The following is a 21296-nucleotide window of genomic DNA, read 5'->3' as shown; positions in this document are numbered from 1 at the left end:
CATATCCATTTTGATCCAAAATGGATAATTAATTATGGAAACAAGCTTAATGAAATCAGACCTGCAGGAATCAGATTATAGGAACTAATGACAAGTTGGAATATTTGGCTCAATAACATATTTCAAAACACAGAAAGAAATGTAGACCTCCATGGAAGACATGCATACCTTTTCACCCCGGGGGCTCACATCTGGTGAGTATGGGCTTGGCACACCCAGGGTCCAGAGCTGGATATCATCATTCTTCTCTTTCTTGATGATTCCTTTTTACTCTCTCTCTCTCTCTCTCTCTCTCAGGGTAACTCGGGGAATTTTTTTTTTGCTGGTTCAGCATAAGCTTCAGGCTTCCTTGAACCATATGGCTAATAATAATAATAATGATAACTTCTGTCAGTGGGGAAACAATTCCTTGAAAACCTATCCAACACTTGCATTCTGAACATTCACCGACAAACTCAGATCTTCTTTGAATATATACCGAGGCTCAAAATTGAAAACATCTTTAAATGCTGCTATAGTCCTTCCCATTACCACTGTCTCTTGTCTTCCTTGCATTTGAATGCAATTTTCACACTGCCTAACTGTATTATATCAGGTTACATTAGACAGTACAGTGGATTTTTATAGTGGAAATTGTTCATATTGAGTTTAAAAAAAAAATTGATTTAAATATTAACATATTGATTAAAAGAACATGGCCAACACATTTAGAAACACTGATATTGGCTGAGACACAGGACCACATTGTCTGGTCAGAGACAATTGTAAGCAAGCCCATCCCATTGTAGAGCGAAATAAATAGCGCTAAGTAGAAATAAGATGATCGCTTGTCACCTAGTGGTTCATTTACCTGCAGATTCTTAATGCATGAAGAATCACTACTGATAATCAAATCAAGAGTATTACTCCCTCTAGTTGCCTCCCGAACATGCTGATGTAGAAAACAATCATCCAATAAATCCACAAAAGCCTTGCTAGTGTGTGAGTGACCAGCCCCCAAATTCCAGTCAATATCTGGGAAATTAAAATCTCCCATTATAAGACTCTCTGATTTACTGGCCCACTATTTCCCTGTACAGTTTCTTTTTATACTCATCAGAGTCATTAGGCCTATAGCACATTCCTACTCTCAATTTTGATCTCCCAATGCTTATGTCACACCAAACTGACTCGTCACTGTACTGTCCAGCAATGTCGACTGGCTTTACTTCCTTGGATTTTATGTATTTCTTAACTAATAGCATAACCCCTCCTCCCTTCCTATCCTGTCTATCCTTTCTGTAGACATTGTACTCCCCAAATTCTAGTTCTGCATTCCTTATATCTGTGTGACACCACGTCTCTGAAATCCCCACAATATCTGCCTTTGATGTTTTGAGCAATACCTCAAATTCATCAAATTTATTTACTAAACTCCTAGCATTGGTGTACACGCAAGTATACATGCACCTGTTCTTTTTCTTAGCTACCCTAACACAACCCATGTGTTTACTTGTACCCCAATGATTCCCAGCAGTCTCTGAAATATCCTGCATCTTATTTTCCAGGCTGCTGCTCATTCCAATAGAAGCAGTGAGAGAATCACTTTCACCTCTGCCAGTGGCTACTGTTAATCTATTAGTCCTTGTATCCCCCCAATCTAGCAGTTTTCCTACCCACCTAACACTGCCTCGATAGCATCAGCAAACATTCTTGCACCCTTTATATTTAAGTGTATCCCATCCCTGTAGAAGCAGTCTCTCCTGTTAACAAGTACAGACCAGGCTGAAAAAAATTCTACCCCTTGAGCCTTGCACAATCTTTCCAGGGCCGAATTGCTCGACAGGGCTCTCATCATATACTCCCTCCTATCGTGTCTGGGCAGAATTGCAGACACTTTCAAATTCAACCCTAATTCACAGCTTTTTTTCAACAGTGACCTGTACTTGTTAAGTAATTCCGGCAGTCTCCTACTCTTAATATCATTAGTGCCAATGTGAACAACTATATCACCTTTTGTGCCCTTAAAAGATGATATCCGCTCTACAACGTCATCAACCTTTGCCCCTGGCAGACATACCCTGGTCCTGTTCCACCTATCCTTTTTACAAAGCATGTTTCCCGTTTCCCTGACAATAGAGTCACACAACTACTAGTTCCTTTGGGACCAGCGCATTCTGCCTTGGAGGCTGCCGTTGTGTCGCGTGATGACCAAGTGCAAGCTCTGGCATTGGTGTGGGCAGTTGAGAGCTTGATGGGCCCCTCACTTTTAATCCTTCAAGGGCATCCACCCTGTCCTTCAGGCTCTCATATTACCCTGAGAAAGAGAAAGAGAGAGAGATCAGTGCTGGACCCATTGTTGTTTTCAATATTGATGATGGTATATCAGGCTCAATGTCAAAGTTTGCAGATGATACAAAGGTTGACAGGGTGGTTAATGATAGTAATGAAAGTATGCCACTGTAACAAGATTTAGAAAAATTAGGTCAATGGGCTGAGAAATGGTAGTTGAAGTTTAACATTGACAAATGCAGGGTACTGCATGTGAATAGCAGTAATCTCAGAGTAACTTATCAACTGTGTGGAAGTAACTTATCAACTCATGGTAGTAGAAAATGGAAAAAAAAACCTGGGGTTAGTCAGATATGAAATTCTCTCAGCAGTGCAGACATGCTGCCAGAACAACTCATGGGATTTTTGGAGTAGGGATAAAGAAGTGATTATCCACTTGTACAAGACCATTGCTATGCCAGATTGTATGCAGGTCTGGAGGCCTCATTATAGGAAGATGAAATCTGCTGGAATGAGTACAGAGAAGGGCAACCAGATTGGTGAAGGGAACAAAAGGTGCTCTTACCTAGAAAGCTTCAGTTCTGTAAATTGCAGTGTCTGGAGACTTGGCACCTGCTGGATGATCTGATTGCAGTGTTTAAGGCCTTGAATGGATTGAATAAGCTGATTATGAATGGTATTCTTCCTTTTGCTGAGACTACACATGAGGTGGCTTAAATCAGAGAAATAATGGTTGCAGGATAGATGTACAGAAGTTTGCCTTCAGCTCGTGAGTGGTTGATTGTTGGAACAGGTTTACATCTGTTGTGGAAATGGATGGTTTGAATAAATGATGGAAGAACTAGGCAAATTCTTTGAGGGTAAGGATGGGTGATGTGTGTGTTTGCTGATGCTATATAAGTTTGCTTTCTTGCATCATTTTCTGCCACTACTACTAAATTGTGGTTGCTGTTGTGGATTTATTATTTGATTGGTGAGATTTTTGAGGAGGGATTTCTTGAAGAACTTGATAAAACTAGATTCAGACAAGATTAGGTGGAACTGATTTTGGTTGTGAAGCAAACCAGCACCTTAGCAGTAGTTTCAATGTGTGGATGGCTGTATTGGTGGGAGAAAAAAAATGTTGAATGGAGACAATTCAGTTCAATTTTGCCTAATAAACCTGAAACTGTGAAACTTAACCTGACTTCTTTTGTCTTTGGTGAAGTTCCTGCTTTTCCCTGAAACTCTCAGATAGGGATGGGTTCCACCACGCTTTGAAAAGCTGTGATCCACAATTTTCTTTATTGTAACAAACTAGGGAACAAATATTATCCATCTAGTGAGGAAATATATTTCAAGTTTTGCAGAACCTACCAGAGAATAGAACAAGCTACATAGCTGCATCTCAAGAGATCTAGTTACTTGGGCCCTGATATTGCTTTTGTTATTGTTTTTTTTTTTTTTTTTTTTTTTGTTCTTCTATCAATGGTAGTTTGTACATTCATTTATCATCAACAAGTTCTTCTTGACTTTGTCAACACTTACTTGTTGATGATGCAAGTTGTAAGAGGTGGTGCATTTGTAAGCCTTGATTAGTGAACATTACTCAGATTTATTCTGCAGTGGATACCAGTTGTTTTTAAAAATTTCAAGTGCTGTCTCTAATTTTATTTTTTATTGTTATCTGATCTACATAAATTTTTTTTTTTTTTCCATAATTGCTTCATATCTGTCTTTGCCAATTTGATTGTTGGGGTGCAATTCCAAAGTCAAGTTGGTGGGCTCATTAATATGAACTTGGAAAATCCCTCCACATCAGATTCAGTGCAACTTACTTACTTCTCAGAACTTCCAGTAGTGTTTGTGGTACCAAAAACTCAAACATGAATTACAATGCCATGAGTCACTTGTCTTCCAACATATCGTAGGCAATACTTCAAAGTGCAGATAAAACAATGAGTTTTATTTTTAACTGCTCTAAGGTAATGGCTACGCAATTCCTCATTCTTCAACTTGAATGGATTATAGCAAAATTGGTATTATATCTTTAAGATATATAATACCAATTTTGCTATCAATATATAGGATATCATAAAAGTTATCTTGCTGACACAATTAATGATTTCAGTTTTGCAGTGAAAAAAGTTGGCAGTACTGGATCAGTCATGCAAACTGGAATTCATTTAATATAACTTTTTTTGTAAGAAACAACTGAAATGCTAAAATTCACAGTAAGTTATCACAGAGTTCACTTTCAGGCCACTGAGCTTGAGCTGCAGAGGCACAAACTGTTAGTGATCTTGGTGTCAGCAATCTATGTGCAGTAGGTTTTTGCAATATTTTTGATAGGATATAACCAGTTATTTTGTGTACAACTTTGAAGTATCATTCATATTTCTGTGTTGATATACCCTGGCTGCCTCCACATGGCTTGGGATGGGAATCAGGGCAGGGGACCAGGTGTTCTCTGCCCCTGGCTGCGAAATTCAAGGTGTCAGTACTCAACATTCAACACAACCCACACATACACACACTTTCCAGCATTGTTGCTATGTCTTGTCAGGTGCATCAGAAGCATATAGGGGAAACCCAGGAGACCACCATACAATACACAAATACTTTAAAAATACCCTGAAATATTCTGTTGAAAAATTATTTTATAGTATATTAATTAAGTTATAACCACATGGTGCTCTACAATACAATCAATAAATATCTGTAGAAGAAACACAGTATCTTAAGCATTATTATGCAATGCTGGAAAGATTCCTAGAAAATTGTGAAAGCATACATCACTTACGAAAGCCTATACATTTATTCTTTGGCCATAAGGTTATTAGAAAATAATAATAAATTCAAAAGTGTAGTGTGTTCTGCACAAGAGTCAAGTTTTTTGAGCAGTGCAGACAGACTGCCAGGACAGCTCATGGGGTTTTGCCAGTGATATACAGGAACGTTGCTAGCAGGCAAAGAGAGGTAATTATCCCTTAGTACAAAGCTGTGGTTAGGCTGCACCTTGAGTAATGTATACAGGTCTGGAGGTCTCATTTTAGAAGGCTCTATATCTGCTGGAATGCATTCAGAGAAAGGCAACGAGGTTGGAGACGAGAACAAAGTGTGCCCTTACCAAGAAAGGCATCAGTTCTGCAAACTGCAGTGTCTGGAGACTGGGCACCAGTGAGGAAGTCTGAAGTCTGATTGAGGTGTTTAAGAACTTGAATGGATTGATTAAGCTTAATCCATTCATGATTGATGGCATTCTTCCTCTTGCTCAGACTAAACACATGAGGGGGGACATAATTCAAATTGAGGAAGGATAGTTTCAGGATAATATGCAGAAGTTTTCCTTCAGCCAGCAAGTGGCTGATTTTTGGAACAAACTTCCATCTGTTCTGTAGAAGAGGGTAGTTTGAATAAATTCAAGGAAGGACTAGACAAATTCTTGGAGGAGATGGATGGATGAGGTAGACAGTTTTTTTTTTTTTTTTTCTTTTTGCTCTATAAGCTTGTTTTCTTGCATCATCTGCTGCTACTAATACTATCACACAAACAGATTGTATCTTATCACATAATCAAGATCAAATAAATTATTTTATGCAAAGAAATAAAGTTTTCAATTATTTTTTTAAAAATTACATATATTGATTAATTTTAAATTTAATAAAATTTTGGATTCTATGTCCACATTGATATCACACTTCATTTATTTTTTTATTATTTTTATTTTTTAGAATGGGTATCTGTGCTGTACGTTTAGCTCCATTTGTCTTGGTAACATTGCTATCTCTTCTTTTGAACTGTCCAGAGGAAATGTACCTAACTATGCAGAGAGCTCTTCTATTGATATTTTCTCAGACATGGAAATTCCAAGAACTGAAAACACAACACAGTCTTCATCTTATTCATTTAACTATGCTTCCACTTCACCAGTCATCAATGGACAAAATAAAGGATTATTTTTACCTGTCCTCCTTACATCATCACAGGACTACAGTAGTACTGGAAGTGAAATAGAGAATAATAGCTTCTATATGTGGTCTGAGACCCCTTCACAAGAAGAAATGATGAATCAGTATTCACACCCAGCAGCATCCTCAGGTGAAACTTTGTTGCAGGGTGAAGGAATTTCTGAAGTTTACCCTACTGCCACATCTGATCCACAATCAAGACAGAAGATGGATTGAAAGTATGGGTATAGTAGTGCAAATAATTACAACAACAAAAAAGCAGTGGCCTTGATTGTAAATATTCTGTTTCGTGTTCAGAATACAGTATGATGGCCAACTGTTTACTTACTGTATTTTCATGGAAAGTTTGAAGATGGGTATCAAATTCACTTGTCACTTTGTGATCAAGTAGCATCTCTAGTTTTGATACTATGAAGTACAGTGGCCTAGTGTAAAGTTAATCAAATGAATTTAAGGCGAAGGTGTATATTCCAACTTTTATGGTCCTAAAGTGTACAAAGTGCTTATTGTGCCATTAAAATATCACGTATTTCCTGTGTTTAAAAATATCCTGCTCATTATTTATTTAATGTTATTTTTTTTTATCACTTGTACTTTTTGATACTACAGCAGGTGTTTGTTTGAAGACTTTATATACAGCAGTGCACTTATGCAAAGTTTTATTCTATGGTGATTTGTATATACCAATGTTGACTACTTTCTCTGAATACAATTTGTTATGTAATTAATTTATTTAAGATATAAATTAACTGTAACATAGGACTGCTAAATGGAATTAATGTGAATACTACAGGTCATGCACATATTAACGTTACGATAGGCCTGGTTTAACATATTCTATGTGCCATGATATCAAAGCTGCAGGCTGTTGAATGAAAACAAGGTCAGTATATAAATTATCAGGAGCTGGACTCCTGAAATTATTTTCTTGTAAGTGCTCATTAGACTATGTATTAAGAGTATAGGTTGTATTATTCTGTCTAATGCACATGGACCTTAGCTAGTCATGTCAGAGAGAAGCCTGTGGCATCTCTGGTTGGTTAATTTAAGTGAAAAAAATACATTGCATCATGTAATAACTGTTTGGTACAGAAAAAAGTTGAATCAAATTTATTCTTGTTGAAGTTAACATTCCATTTCATGGCCAAGTGTGATCATTGAAGAGGTGCTTCAGCATTCACATCATAAGTGGAATGCTGTTGTTCTCATTCCTATTCTTTATCAGGCTTGATGTGGCAACTCATACGTTGTTAATCATTAACAAAGTTCTGAAACACATAAAGCTAATTCTTTGCTTTAATAAATTAATTGCTAATTAAAAATCTGATAATAGTTGAAAGTAATCAGTATTAAACTAACCGTTGAGTGAGCATTGCAGTGGAGCAGTCTTTTAATATGGAGTTGGTAATTATGTTGCTTCTTTTGATATCAGGCCTATGCAACATGTCTTCCTTCAAAGGGAAATACCCTTTGAGTCTAGTTTACAGTTGTCCCTGATAATGAGTGTCATATTTCCTTAATTTAGTATGTAATTATATATAATTACCAAAGGTGCTTTTGATAGACCTGAATGTTCAATAGCTTGCAAAATGCCCAAACATTTGATGTTAAATATGAATTATTTATAGGCAGTTCTCAGCCCACTGCTTTGTCTCCTCTTTAGTCAAAACTAGTCATTATATCTCTTGTTGACACACACATTCTGCTTCTTCAATTCAAACAAGTTAATATTAAATTTCTAAGTTATAATAGAAACATTTTAACTTCAGAAAAGTGACTGTGATGATACACTAATGTTGTGTCATTGTTCTCCTTCTGGAAAACCATCAAAAGGCTTCTTTCTTGCCCTTAGCTAGGTGCACTTCTGTGGGCTCATGTTACAGCCCCTTATTGTACACACTGAAAAGAGCACATAACTTCAGTCTAAAAACTGTCATGCATCATTAACAGAATTAGTGTTATTCCAATATTGGTGGACTGTTGATATATATATATATACAAACTTGTGTAAATATTTTATGCTTAAATATGAAAATTTTCAACTTGAGTTCTTTAAATTGTAAAAACATCAAAAGAATTATATAATAGTATTTTTTTATAAGAATTTTAGCACAATTTTTTTACAGATTAAAGTTGAATTTTGACTTATGAAAAATGTTTTTGTTTTATTATAATGCTGTTTAAACTAGTGAGTTTGTAGAATAATGTAGACATGCAGTTTAAGCACAGTATTAATTTTTCAAAATTGCTAACAGTATTTTACAAACATACTGAGTAATTGGCTGTGCTTTGTTAGAGGAAAGTTGAGGAGGGACTCTTAGCACAGCTTTTTATACATTAAAATTAAATTTGGAATTTATAAAAATGTATTTGCTTTACCTTGATGTTATTGTTTAAAGTGATAAGTTTGTACAATAATGTAGACTGTAACATGTGGTTTCAGCATAATAATTAATGTGCATCTCTACTAGACATGTGATATTTTTTTACACGAATATTCTGTTCTGTAGTTTCAAAATAATTTCTTTTCTAATACTCAGGTTACTTTTTTTTATAATAAAGACTTCAGTTTTTTTGTTTTTTTTAACTGACTAATGCAGCAAATTTGTCTATTGTAAATGGGATAGTTTATCTAGAAATTCTAGAAATGGTGTCAAAAATACATTTTTGTCTGTTAATGTTATGAAGAGCTTTAAAGATGAAAATATAAAATTATACAAATGCATATGTACAGATAAATTGTGTACATAGATGAACTGTGTTCATTAAATGGGTGTCACTCATAGCTACTGACAATGATATTGCTTTCACAGTTTCAGTGAATGTTTTGATAATGTAAAAATAAGTACTTTTTATGCAGTTTCATAATTTGATAAAGTACATAAATACTTTATGCACTTTATCATTGTTTTTTGGGGGGTGGGGTGTTGGGAAGGGTTATATGTTGCAGTCAATATTTTAATGGTTTATGCAGATTATTTGCCGGATATTCAAAATAAATTTACTAACAAATACCACAAGAGAATTCGTGCTACTTTGCAGTTTTTCCTTAGGATTGATTTTGCAATATGCCAGTTATTCTCCTTGCATCCAGGAATTTTTGTTCTACTTTACAGAGAAATAAATGAACTAGGTTACTACAAAATAGTTCAAGTATTTTTTATCTCTACCTACATATTAGAAAATCCTTGTCTGTGTGAACGTGATCTATACATGCCTTTCAGTCGCAAGAGGAATTCTTGTTTTCACAATGTAGATGGTTGGGTGTTGGAGACTTTTTGTTTTTGATGCTTTTGTCATATTGAAGCAGTCTGTATAAATATGTGCGGAGGCTGATATGAGTGTTGCATGAGCTGAATAACCTGGAATAATTTGCATGAGGTTAACAGGGATACTCTTGTTCTAAGGTCAACTAACTACTGCCTTGATTGAAGTGGCTTAATAGTTTCACCGCTTCCTGACAAGATAGTTAGACCCTCCCCGACAAGTGATAAGTGGAAAACCAACTATATGTTTATAGAAGATCACAAAGTAGTAAATATGAAAACCGTGAATTAAACATAAAATTAAATTGTTGTGTAAAAGAGATATATGGGATATTCTAGATCACAGAATCCAGATGATAATGTAACAAGTTGACCTAACTCCCCAGCATATCTCTGGGTAAGATTTTAGGCTCTAACTCATTTAATTTGGCAATAAATATTTTTGAAACGTCTACTATATTCAATGATATTTTGAGAATGTGTGTTTTGAATGTTATAAATTAATATTGTGATAGTGTAAAATTATGATGCATAATCATGATAATTTTGTACCACACATGTGGAAAGTGGTCATTTTATTTTACTCAGTGGTATATCAGATTCTGGGATTGACTTGTCTATTATCCAAGTGGATTACAGAATGCCATGGAGGTTGGTTATAATGATCAAAAATAAGTTTTTTTTTTTTTTAAATTTATATCTCTTGCTTCTGGTTCAACTGTCATCATTGTGCTCTTGTAACATCCTAATATCAGTTAGTCAATTGATGCACAGATACACCAATTACGGATTTCACATTTAAGTGCTAACATGTTAATTTCTGGTTAATGGTAAATTAACCAGAATCTATTCTGGTAAATTTCTTGGTTGAAACGTTTTCAATGATATGGGTTATTTTTGTCACTACAACACTTGAGCCAATATCATTAACAACATATATCCAAGAATGATTATCATTATAAAATAGATTGACATTTGACACCATATAGGATTTGAGCTGAATTTAGAGATTTATTGGATACTGAGAGAAACTCTTCTATTAAATTAAGGACTAACAAGTAAATGGAATAGGCTTTATACTCAATCACTCTGATAACCTTTCTCTAACATTAAAGTAAAAAATACCTGCTAAGTCTTATGAAATTAATGGGCATCTGAGTATCCTAAGTCTAACTAAGAATACCAATAACTCAAGTTACTAGTATTAAAATAACCCAATGATGCAAAGGAAGCAAGTTTTTTTTTTTTTTTTTTTTTCTGCAACTGTCTCCCACCCCAAAACACCCATACTTTTAAGAATATTATTTTTTATAACTACCCTGTGTGTTTATAATATATGAAGTATTTTATTTTGAGAAATTTTGTTAGATTTTAAATTCAAAGCATTACTTGAAAATGGGGTGAAACAAATAAAAGAAAGAATTTTTAATTGTAAGCTATAAGTTCTGCGTCTTAAAGAAATAATCTAAAAAAATTCATTAAAAACTGTATTTATTCAGAACATCATGCTTTTGATTTCATGCATAAGATACAATTCGGTTTTTGCTCACTAAGAAATGGACAGAGTAAAATAATTCCTTGGAATTATATTTTTGCATTAACTCTTCATTTGCTAGAAATCTAAGCACATGAACCTTTGGTATGTTATTATAATTTTTTGTACAGCCAGGCACACAACACATGTATAGCAGATTGACACTTACCATTGCATCATTGTGTAAGATTTTTGAGCATAGTTGTGAGATTTTATTACTTACCAAGCAAATTATATTAGATTTAATGACTGTTAAAAAAGAAGAGGTGGGGTGGAATGTCTTATATCAGATTTAATTGTGAGAGCTCCAAAATTTGCGATTGCAGGTGTTTTAAATTAAGGTTTGTTTTTAGAATATGAGCAGCACTTTGATATAAACAAAAATGTTAGGCACTCAGATAATTTTAAATTATGGCACCAAGTATTGTTCAAGGTTTAGACCAAAACGGATGTCAGATGAACTGATAAGCTTAATGACATAGAACAAAAATGCTTGGGATGATTATAAATTATCATGGAACACAGAGTCCTATATTAAGTATGACCTAGGCTGTAATCAAGTTACTCTGAAGGTTAGGAATATTAAAACAGTTTGAGAGCAAAGAAACATAGCAAGTAATTAATTGCACATGTTAATACCAATACCAGAAGAAATCAGATGAATCAATGGTCCACTGGATTGAAAGAGCATAGCTGTTAACGATCCTGTACAGATTTCTGATAAACTAAATAAATATTTTGCATCTACATTGAAGTTTTTCAAGGCAGTATTAACTAATATTATCTCTAATAACAATTGGGAGTTAAGTGATTTTATAAAAATAGAAGGAAGATGGAAGAGAAATTGCTGCAGCTAAAGGTGAGAAGGATACTTGGGGCTGATGGCATCTATTCAATTACATTAACAGAAGCTGTAAAAGAGGGAATTTAACTTTTAGCCATAATAATGAGAGCATTCTTAGATTAGGGTAAAAATTAATTTTGCAGATGTTGACAGGAACTTCTGGATTGGTCATTCACACAATAGTAAGACTTTTGTGGATTTCTTAGATGACTGTTTTCTATAGCAGAATGTTAGAGAGGAAGCAGTAGTTTTGCCCTGATTATTAGCAGCAATTCTACATGCATTAGGAATCTGCTGGTAAATGGCCTATTTGATGGCAGTGATGTGGTGTAGCCAGGGTAGGGTCAGTAGGTACGTTATACCCCCTGAAACCAAAAATAACAGATTAGCATTAGTCATTTGGTGCCATTTTTGTAAATGTACCTTCTGACAAAAAAATTCTGGCTACGCCACTGCAGTGATCACAGTGCACTAATTTGGAATTTACTTAGACACACAGTGATCACTGAATTATGACTACCCCTATGAAAACAGTGACTCGTTGACTACGAGAGTGCGGAGTTAGTCGACCTACATAGCAGCATAGATAAGCTGTCAGTGGTTCAGTAGGTAGTAAAATTTTGAGCGTGATGGGTAAAAGGAAGATTTATCGGACTTTGATAAAGGACAGATTGTGGGTGTTCGACAAGCTGGTGCCTCAATTTCCCAAATGGCTGAACTGGTGGGGCGTTCGAGAGCCGCCGTAGTTAGTGTACCAGGACGTGTCAAAATGGTCAAACAACAACCCGACGACAAAACTGCAAAGGTCAGCGAAAGGTTGATGTTAGAGGTGAGCGCCAGGTCTGACTTCTTGTACAGGCAAACAGGTGCAGCACTGTTGAAGAGCTGACTAGCCAATACAACATGGGCAAACCCAGAACAATACTGGCATGACCATGTGTTGCACGCTCACACATATGGGCTATACCAGCAGACGACCCCTATGGCATCCTCTCCTAACCAAGGTTCATCGGCATAAAAGACTCGCCAGGTGCAAAGAGCATGCAAGTTGGACGTTAGAAGACTGGAAGGTGTGCTGGTCGGATGAGTCATGTTATTTACTCCACACCGTGGATGGTCGTGTATGGATTTGGCATCAACAATACGAGGCTCTACATCCATCATGCATGGTATCAAAAGTGGAGACGGTTGTATGGTGTGGGGCATGTTTCACTGGCAGGAACTTGGACACTTGGTACATGTGGAACAACGTATCAGTGGTCTCTGCTCTCGTCAACTGTTTGCTGACTGTGTACACCCCACTTTGTTACACTTTTTCCCGAATGGCAATAGTGTCTTCCAAGATGACAGTGCGCCGAGCCATTGGCCACTTGTGCAGGAATGATTCGAGGAACACAGTTCTGACTTCCAGCATAGCGATTGGCCTTTGAATTCCCCCGTTATCAATCCCATAGAGCACTTGTGGGACACTATGGAAAGGCATATCAGGCATCTGGATACACCAATCACCTGCATTGCTGACTACATTACTCAAGGCTTGGTTGGCCATATCTCCCAAATGCTTCAGACATCTTGTTGAATCAATGCCATGTCGGATAGCAGCTGTACTGAGGGCAAAAGGAGGACCTATGATTAGGTAGGTGGTCATAATTCATTGATCACTCAGTGTATAACTACTTGTACTAGTAAAGGTTTTGTTTTCCTAAGCGTGATTATAGTCTCAGACAGTTATTAAATTCTGTGCAGTGCAATAAACTGATAATGCTAATAACAGTAAATTCTAAATGGGAAGCATAAGGGAAATAATCACAGAAGCTACTAGGCTCTTCATGCCAACTAAGAAATACTGTTTAAGGCTTAGACCTAAATGTATGTCAGATGAACTGATGAGACCTGTGGCAGAGAAGAAATATGCGTGGGATGCATATAAATTATCAGATGATGTAGACACCCGTGGTAGATAAAAACTCATCTGTAATCAAATCACAAAGGAGGTTAGGTCAGTCGATGGCAGATTACGAGAAGTCTCTGGAAAAGAATTTCAAGAAGGGAAGCAAAGGCTTCTATACTTATATTAATGGTAGAAGGAATGGGTTGAGTTACACTGGTCCATAGATATTGATGGTTAAACTTGCTAATCCTGCATTGTTGACAAACTGAATAGGCATTTTGCATCTTCATTTATACATGAAGAATTATTTAGGGAAAGGGATGACAGTAGTTTATTGAACTCTTACTGGGCTAAATGATTTGCATAATTGAAAGGGAAGTGCAAGAAATTTTTGAAGCTAAACAACACAGGTAGCACACCCTTAGCCATATAGTTAAGAGAGCATCTCGGATTCAGGGGAAGTCTCTAGTGACTGAAAATGTCTGAATATATCCCTAATTCACAAAGGAGGTCAAAATTGACTTGGTAATTAAGGACCTGTTAGCTTAACTTCTTTTCAAAAATGAAATCACTGGTTAAAGAAATAATGCAGCAGCATTTATACAAGGATGCAATTATACTGCAGTCACAGCATCAATTTGTTAAGGGGCAGTCTTATCTGACCAATCTGATTGGATATTATGATGCGATAATGAAAGAACTTGATGCCAACAATAATTTTGATATCATATACTTGGATTTCAGGAACACTTTTGATACTGTTGCACATAAGACTGCTATAAAAACTGGAGCAATGTGGCATTAACGACAAGTTACTGCTATAGATGGATGGTTAAGTGGACAAAAACTGTGGTTGTCAATGGGTGCTGCTCTTTGTGCAGTAGCAGATTAAGATCGGTTGAGGCCCCGGGCGCAGAAGAAAATATTGGGCCCCTTAAAAAAAAAAGAGAGAGACAGATAAAATAAAAATACATGTTAACCATTTTTTTAAATAAATAAAAAATATTATGTACTATTAATGTTTTATTTCCAATAAAATTTGAATATAATATATGTATAATATAATTAATAATAGCATAATAATAATCACAAAGTTTTGAACTAATAGTTGAACATATTAGTTCAACTAATTTGTTGGGGTTTTGTGTGGGCCCTTCAGACGTCAGGGCCCAGGGCGTGTGCCCGCCGTTAAATCCACCTCTGTCTTTGTGTACTAATTTTATTAGTGGAATTCTTCAGGGTTCAGTTCTGCGCCCATTGTTGTTTTCAATATTTATTAGTGATATTGATGAAGGTATATCAAGCGTAATAGTTTGGCAGGGTGGTTAATGAAGTAATCAAGGTAAACTATTGCAATATGTGGAAAAATTAGGCAAATGAGCTAATAAAAGGCTGTTGTTATTGGGTTTTAGGAGCATTTGCGACTAATGCCATATTGCTGTGAATATATTGTCTATAAATTGGTGTGTTCTGTGGTCAATTTTCTGTTTGCTGAATTAAAAATCCAAGTTTCAAAGGAATAAAAACCATGCTATCCTCACCTGACACTGACTAACTCACCTGTGTTGTGAAAGAGGATCATAAAAATTTCTCTCATCATCGACGGGACTCTAACTGGGATTTTTTCCACCCAGTGTTGTGAGGACTGCAATTCTACCAACTGTGCTACCCATGAGGGCTTTGAGAAGTGGCAGTTTAAGTTTAACCTTGACAAATGCAAGGTATCAGTAATCTACCCAAATTAATGTACCAGCTGTGTGGTACTACTCAGTGTAGTGGAAAATGAAAGAAACAGGATAATAGTGGAGTCAGATATGTAATTCTCTGAGCTGTGCACACTCATAGGTTTATCTCAATGATACATAGGAACTTTGCTAGCGGGGAAAAGGAGGTGATTATTCCTTTGTTCAAGGCCATGGTAAGGCTGCATCTTGAGTTCTGTATACAGGTCTGAGGACCCCAGTTTAGTAAGAATGTAAATCTGCTGGAATGTGTGCAGAGAAGGGCAGGAAGATTGGTGAAGGGAACAAAAGGGTTCTCTTACCAAGAAAGGCTTTAGTTCTGCAAATTGTAGCATCTGGAGACTAGTTCAGCTGTAAGGAGATCTGATTGAGGTGTTTATGACCTTGAATGAATTGAGTAAGCTCAATGTTGATGGCATTTTTCCTCTTGCTGAGACTATACTCATGAGGGGACATAAATTTAAATTGAGTAAGAATGGTTGCAGGATAGATATGCAGAAACAATGTTCCATCTGTTGTTGTGGAAGTGGGTTTGAATAAATTCAAGGAAGAACTAGACAAATTCTTGGAGGAGATGGACGGGTAATGTGAGTTTTTCCCCCTGTCCGATATTCTGTAAGTCTGCTTTCTTCCATCATTTCCCATTACTAATATTAATTCTAATACCACAACCATTATATGCCTTATTTTCTTTTCGTTCTGTAGTCTGTAAAGGAATGTCCAATGCCTCCTGGTCCTCTGGAAACAAGTAAAAAAAAAGCGGACCCCCTTGTTGAATCTATCCATCTAGTTGTACCAGTTGGCAATTGCATCAACTTTCTTCATACAGTGGAAAACTTTCTCCATTTTAAGTTTGTCAAGTATGTATTTATATGGCATATTCCAAAGATTCTCTAGGCGCCTCCGTAGCCAGGTGGGAAGGAGCAGCAGTGCGTAGCACACGCTTCTTGATTAGACTGGAGTTCGAGCCCGTCACCGCCAAATATGGAGGATGCAGAAAGGTCAGGGAATGACCACCGCATATTCCCGGAGCAATATGGCCTTAGTTGCTAATGCTCCAAATAACAAACAAACAAACCAAAGATTCTCTGACATTTTCTTTTTGAAATAAGTTTGCAAGATAATGTTTTATTTTTTTGAATCATATAATTCTTCAGTGCTTCCACTTCTCCTTGTAACCTAAATTGTTTTGCCCTCTGATATTATCTTCTGGCTCTCATTGGGTCTTCTCCTTGCCACTGTTAAATTCAGATTCCACCAAAGCACTGTTTTCACAAAATCACTGCACTTCATGGAGACATTGGAACAGGACTGAATCTGAAACCTTGTACCTATCATTATTTTAAGGGTTATACACCTGTGGTCACTTGTAGACCAGCCTTTGCTAATCCCCCATTTCCTCAGCTTTCTCCAAATAGCATTAGAACACACTGTTACATCTATATTTGATTTGCCTAAAGTTGATGAAAAGATAGAAGGGTGGTACAATTCATTAATTATTTGTAATCCTGTACACAAAATCACCTTCAACAATTCTCCTCTTGCATCTGAATTCATACTCGCCCAAGTAGAACTAGAATTCAACTCCATACCCATTATTATCTGTTTATCTCTCAACACCATTAGCATTAACTGAGGCATATGATGCAAGAAAGCAAGCTTATACAGCATTTGCCAAAAAAAAAAAAAAAAAAAAAATCTTCCCATTTCACCCATCCATTCCCTCCAAACATTTTGCCCACTTCTTCCATTAATTTGTTTAATCTGTCAACTTCCATAACGACAGATGGAAGTTTGTTCGAGCAATCGACTACTCAATGGCTAAAGGCAAATTTCCTCACATCTCTTCTACAACTGTCTTTCCACAATATGAGATTTTGTCCTCTCAGGTTTGTGAGCCAAGTAAGAGGAAGAATCCCAACAACATTGAGCCTTCTCAAACCATTCAAGGCCTTATACACCTCAATCAGATCACCTTGCAAGTACCTAATCTGCAGATGCTGCAATTTGCAGAACTGTTTTGTTTCCCTCACCAGTCTTGTTGACCTTATCCGTACTCATAGAAACTATATATCTTTTGTAAAATGAGGCCTCCAGATCTGTACAAAAGTGTAAAGTGTATTTAGTGTCTAACGGCACCAGGGGTTTCCCCCATCTCCGCGTTGCTTTCATTGTGGGTGTACCAGTTCACTGGGAAGGCCAGAGATTTAAAAGTGTATGGATATTGTACATGTGTAGTGTTGTGTTCTGTTGTTCATCTGGCCATTTAGCCGCTGGACCCCTACTGAGGCCCAACGTTGCCCACACTTAGCCCCGTGGAGGCAGACCAGGTACACCAGTATTTTTAGATAAGTACTCTGGCAGGTCCTGCCACCTAATTTCCTGAGATTTCAGTGGCTAGGACCTATATATAAAAAAAAGGGGGGGGGGGATAAACGCTTGAATTTAATTAGGCCGAAAGAGGTTGCAAGGGTGTCGAGTTTGGCATTTAAAATTTTTACGTTGTGTGGGGCATTCGCTTTTCGCTGGCGATATAGGTAGAGTAGGGTGGAGAGACGGAAGGCTGGGGGGAAAAGACAGAAGTATGGGGTCAATAGGGAAGGCGACCCCAGGTATATCAGTGGGACATGCCCTTGCCCCACCAGAGGGAAATGAGGGGGTGGTGGGGTGGGGAGGGGGCAGGATGTCCTTCTCCTCACCCCACCAGGGATAGGGAGTGAAAGTGGGCTGGGCAAGGGAGCCCTGCCCAGTTTGCCATAGCGGCAATTTGCAGTGCCCTCCAGCAAGTGCAGTCTGTTGATGACTCATTGGTGGGGTTTGGTCCTTTTCTAGGTGTGTGGTTTCATCCTGGGAGCGACGACATTTTGGCTGGAGCCTGTACAATGTACTTGAGGCATGGCCTGACCGTTGGCTTATACACTGAGTGGACAGAAATCATGGGATACCTACCTAGTAATGGGATGGCACACCTTATACCTGGATAAGGGCAGTCACACAGCCAGGCATTGAGTCCACTAGTTCATGAGAGCGTTCCACAGGTATTTCCATCCATGCTTGCTGCACCACTGTCCATGATTCCATCATATTCCTGGGTGGAGGATCCAAAGCTCGAACAGACCGTTCCACAGCATCCCGAAGATTCTCCACAGGGTTCACGTCTGTAAACGGGAGAGCCATTCCATGGTGGTGGTTGTTGTTATTATTTAGGAGCATTAGCAACTAAGGCTATATTGCTCCGGGGATATGCAGTGGTCATTCCCTGACCTTTCCGCATCCTCCATATTTGGTGGTCACGGACTTGAACCCCGGTCTAATCAAGAAGCATGTGCTACGCACTGCTGCTCCTGCCCACCTGGCTACGGAGGTGCCTTTCCATGGTGGTAAAATCTGCGGAATGCTCTTCAAACCATGTTCCAGTCACCACAGCTCTGGGGGTAGGTGCATTATCTTGCTGGAAGAGTCCATTGCCCTGTGGATGCACAATGACCATGAAGGGATGCAGATGGTCTGCAAGGATAGACACATAACCTGGACCATTCAGAGATGAGTCTAGATGTACCAGAGATCCCAATGCAAGCCAGTTGAACATGCCCCCAGACTATTACCGACCATCCATCTGCCTGAACAGTTCCTTGTTGACATGATGCTTTCATAGCTGTGTTACACGCCCACCTATACACTCAAAGAAACTGGAAACAGGACTCATTGGACCAGGAGAACCGTCACTAATCATCCAAAGTCCAATGCCAATGTTCTTTTGCCCAGTTTAGGCATAGAGTCCTATGTCATGGTGTGAGCAATGAGACTGGTGGGTTGGCAGCCCCCATAATCTATTGCAGCTAATGATTGCCTGATGGTCTTGGTGGAGATGTTTCTGGCACCTCCCTTGTTGAAGTCTGCGATGATTTGTGACACTGTTACTCTGTGGTTGGCTGAAACAATGCAAGACAGACGTCGATGGCCACGTCCATCTGCCGCCCACAGCGCAGTCCACAATCAGATGTTCCGGAAATGGCGTATTCCCAATGCACTCTTGATACTGTTGAATGAGGATAGTGCAATTTCTGTATCACCTCCACGATAGAGTGACCCATGCATCAGACAACTACTATCATCCCTCTTTCAAAGTTGGTTAACTCATGATGTTTATCCATACTGACATCAAATTACCATCTAGGTGAATGCAGTGATGCAGTTTACCTATATACCTGCAAAGCGGCTGGTTTGTCCACTAGCGAGAGGGGTGACAGAGTGGCTTTGCCCAGAAACTAGGTATCCCATGAGTTGTGACCTTTCAGTGTATAAGGAGATAATCACCTCCTTATCCCTGCTAGCAAAATTCCTATATATCATTGACAAGACCCCCATGACCTACTCTACCATCCTGTGTGCACTGCTGAGAAAAGTTCTTATCTGACTGTACAGTTACCCAGATGTCTTTTTCATTCTCCACTACTCTTAGTGTAGTACCACACAGTACATTTCTCTGGGATTAATGCTACCCATATGCAGTACTTTGCATTTGTCAATGTTAAACTTCAGTTGCCACTTCTCAGCCCATCTGCACTGTCATTAACAACCATGCCAACCTTTGCATCATCTGCAAACTTTAACATTAAGTCTGATATACCTTCATGAATATCATTGATAAATATACAAGACAAAAAACGGGCCAACCCTGGAGGACTCCATTAATAACATTAGTCCAAGAAGAGCGGTGTCCATTCATTACATTAATTACCACTCTCTGTCTTCTCTAACTCAACCATCCTTTTATCCATTGTAGCAACTTGCCCTTAATGCCATACTGCTTCAATTTGTACAGTGGTCTTCTGTGTGGAACAGCATCAAAAGCTTCCCTGAAATCCAAGTACTGTATATAATATAAAAAATTATTTTTTGTATTCAGTTCCTTTGTGACCACATCATAGTATTCAATCAAATTGGTCTGAAAAAAAGAAAAAAAAGACTTCCCCTTAACAAACCCACGCTGTGTCTGAACTATAACTGTAGTCTTGTTTAGATGATCCTGCAATGCTTCTTTAACAGTGACTCCATTATTTTTCCAGGAACAGAAGTTAAACCAACAGGTTTGTAATTACTTGTGTCACCCTTTGATCCCCCTTTGTGAATTGGAGATATGTTTGTACATCCGCTGTCTGTGGAGACCTACCCTGAGTCCAATGATGCTCTCATAATTATGGTGAAGGGTTTGCTTACTTCCTTTGCTGTCTCCTTTAATATAACTGGATAGATCCCATCCACCCCATGTGCCTTTCTCATGTTTAACTTCAAATTGTAAAATTAATAGAACAGTCTTTTCTGCAAAAAGATCAACCTCCCAAACACTTCCTTGTTCTTTTCACAAATATACATGGTCTAAATTCTAATCTCAATAATGTCCATGTCTTGGCCAGCCCCTCTTGTAATGGTTTCTTTCTCCTGAAACTGTTTTCAGTGCTGAGACAGCACAAAAAAATTCAATTATTTTATTGCGTCACCCAGAATTTCTTCTATATACCCGTATATGCAGTGCCGGGTTATCGAACAGGCGTATGAGGCGTGCGCCTCGGGCCCCAAACCGACCAAAAAATTATTTAATTTTAAAGCTTTAACTCACACAAAGGGTTTATTTACAGTTTTACCCCCGTATCCGCTGATCCAGTTACCCGCGGTTAACCACGGGAAAAAAAACCTAACACTTACTACTCGCGTGTCCAATACGATGCTTCCCTTTATTTTTTACAATGTCGCGTATGGTTTGATCACCAACATTATAATGGTTCTTTAGATGGTTG

The 21296-nt window shown here is 37.8% G+C and overlaps 1 protein-coding gene across 1 annotated transcript in view; it reads left to right on the top strand.

The window, feature by feature from the left end:
• The window catches only part of LOC150084486 (protein kinase C-binding protein NELL1-like), a 512402-nt gene extending 506029 nt beyond the window's left edge, over window positions 1-6373 (top strand). The window contains exon 21 of the mRNA XM_090375239.1: window positions 5985-6373. Coding sequence (XP_090231365.1) covers window positions 5985-6267 — 283 coding nt within the window. The 3' untranslated portion in view covers window positions 6268-6373. The remainder of the gene's footprint in view (window positions 1-5984) is intronic.
• Window positions 6374-21296: the final 14923 nt, after the last annotated feature.

Source organism: Mastigoproctus giganteus, chromosome 6, assembly GCF_048544385.1.
Source record: "Mastigoproctus giganteus isolate SK-2022 chromosome 6, ASM4854438v1, whole genome shotgun sequence".
NCBI classification, from domain to species: domain Eukaryota; kingdom Metazoa; phylum Arthropoda; class Arachnida; order Uropygi; family Thelyphonidae; genus Mastigoproctus; species Mastigoproctus giganteus.
This window is presented reverse-complemented; position numbering and strand designations above follow the sequence as displayed.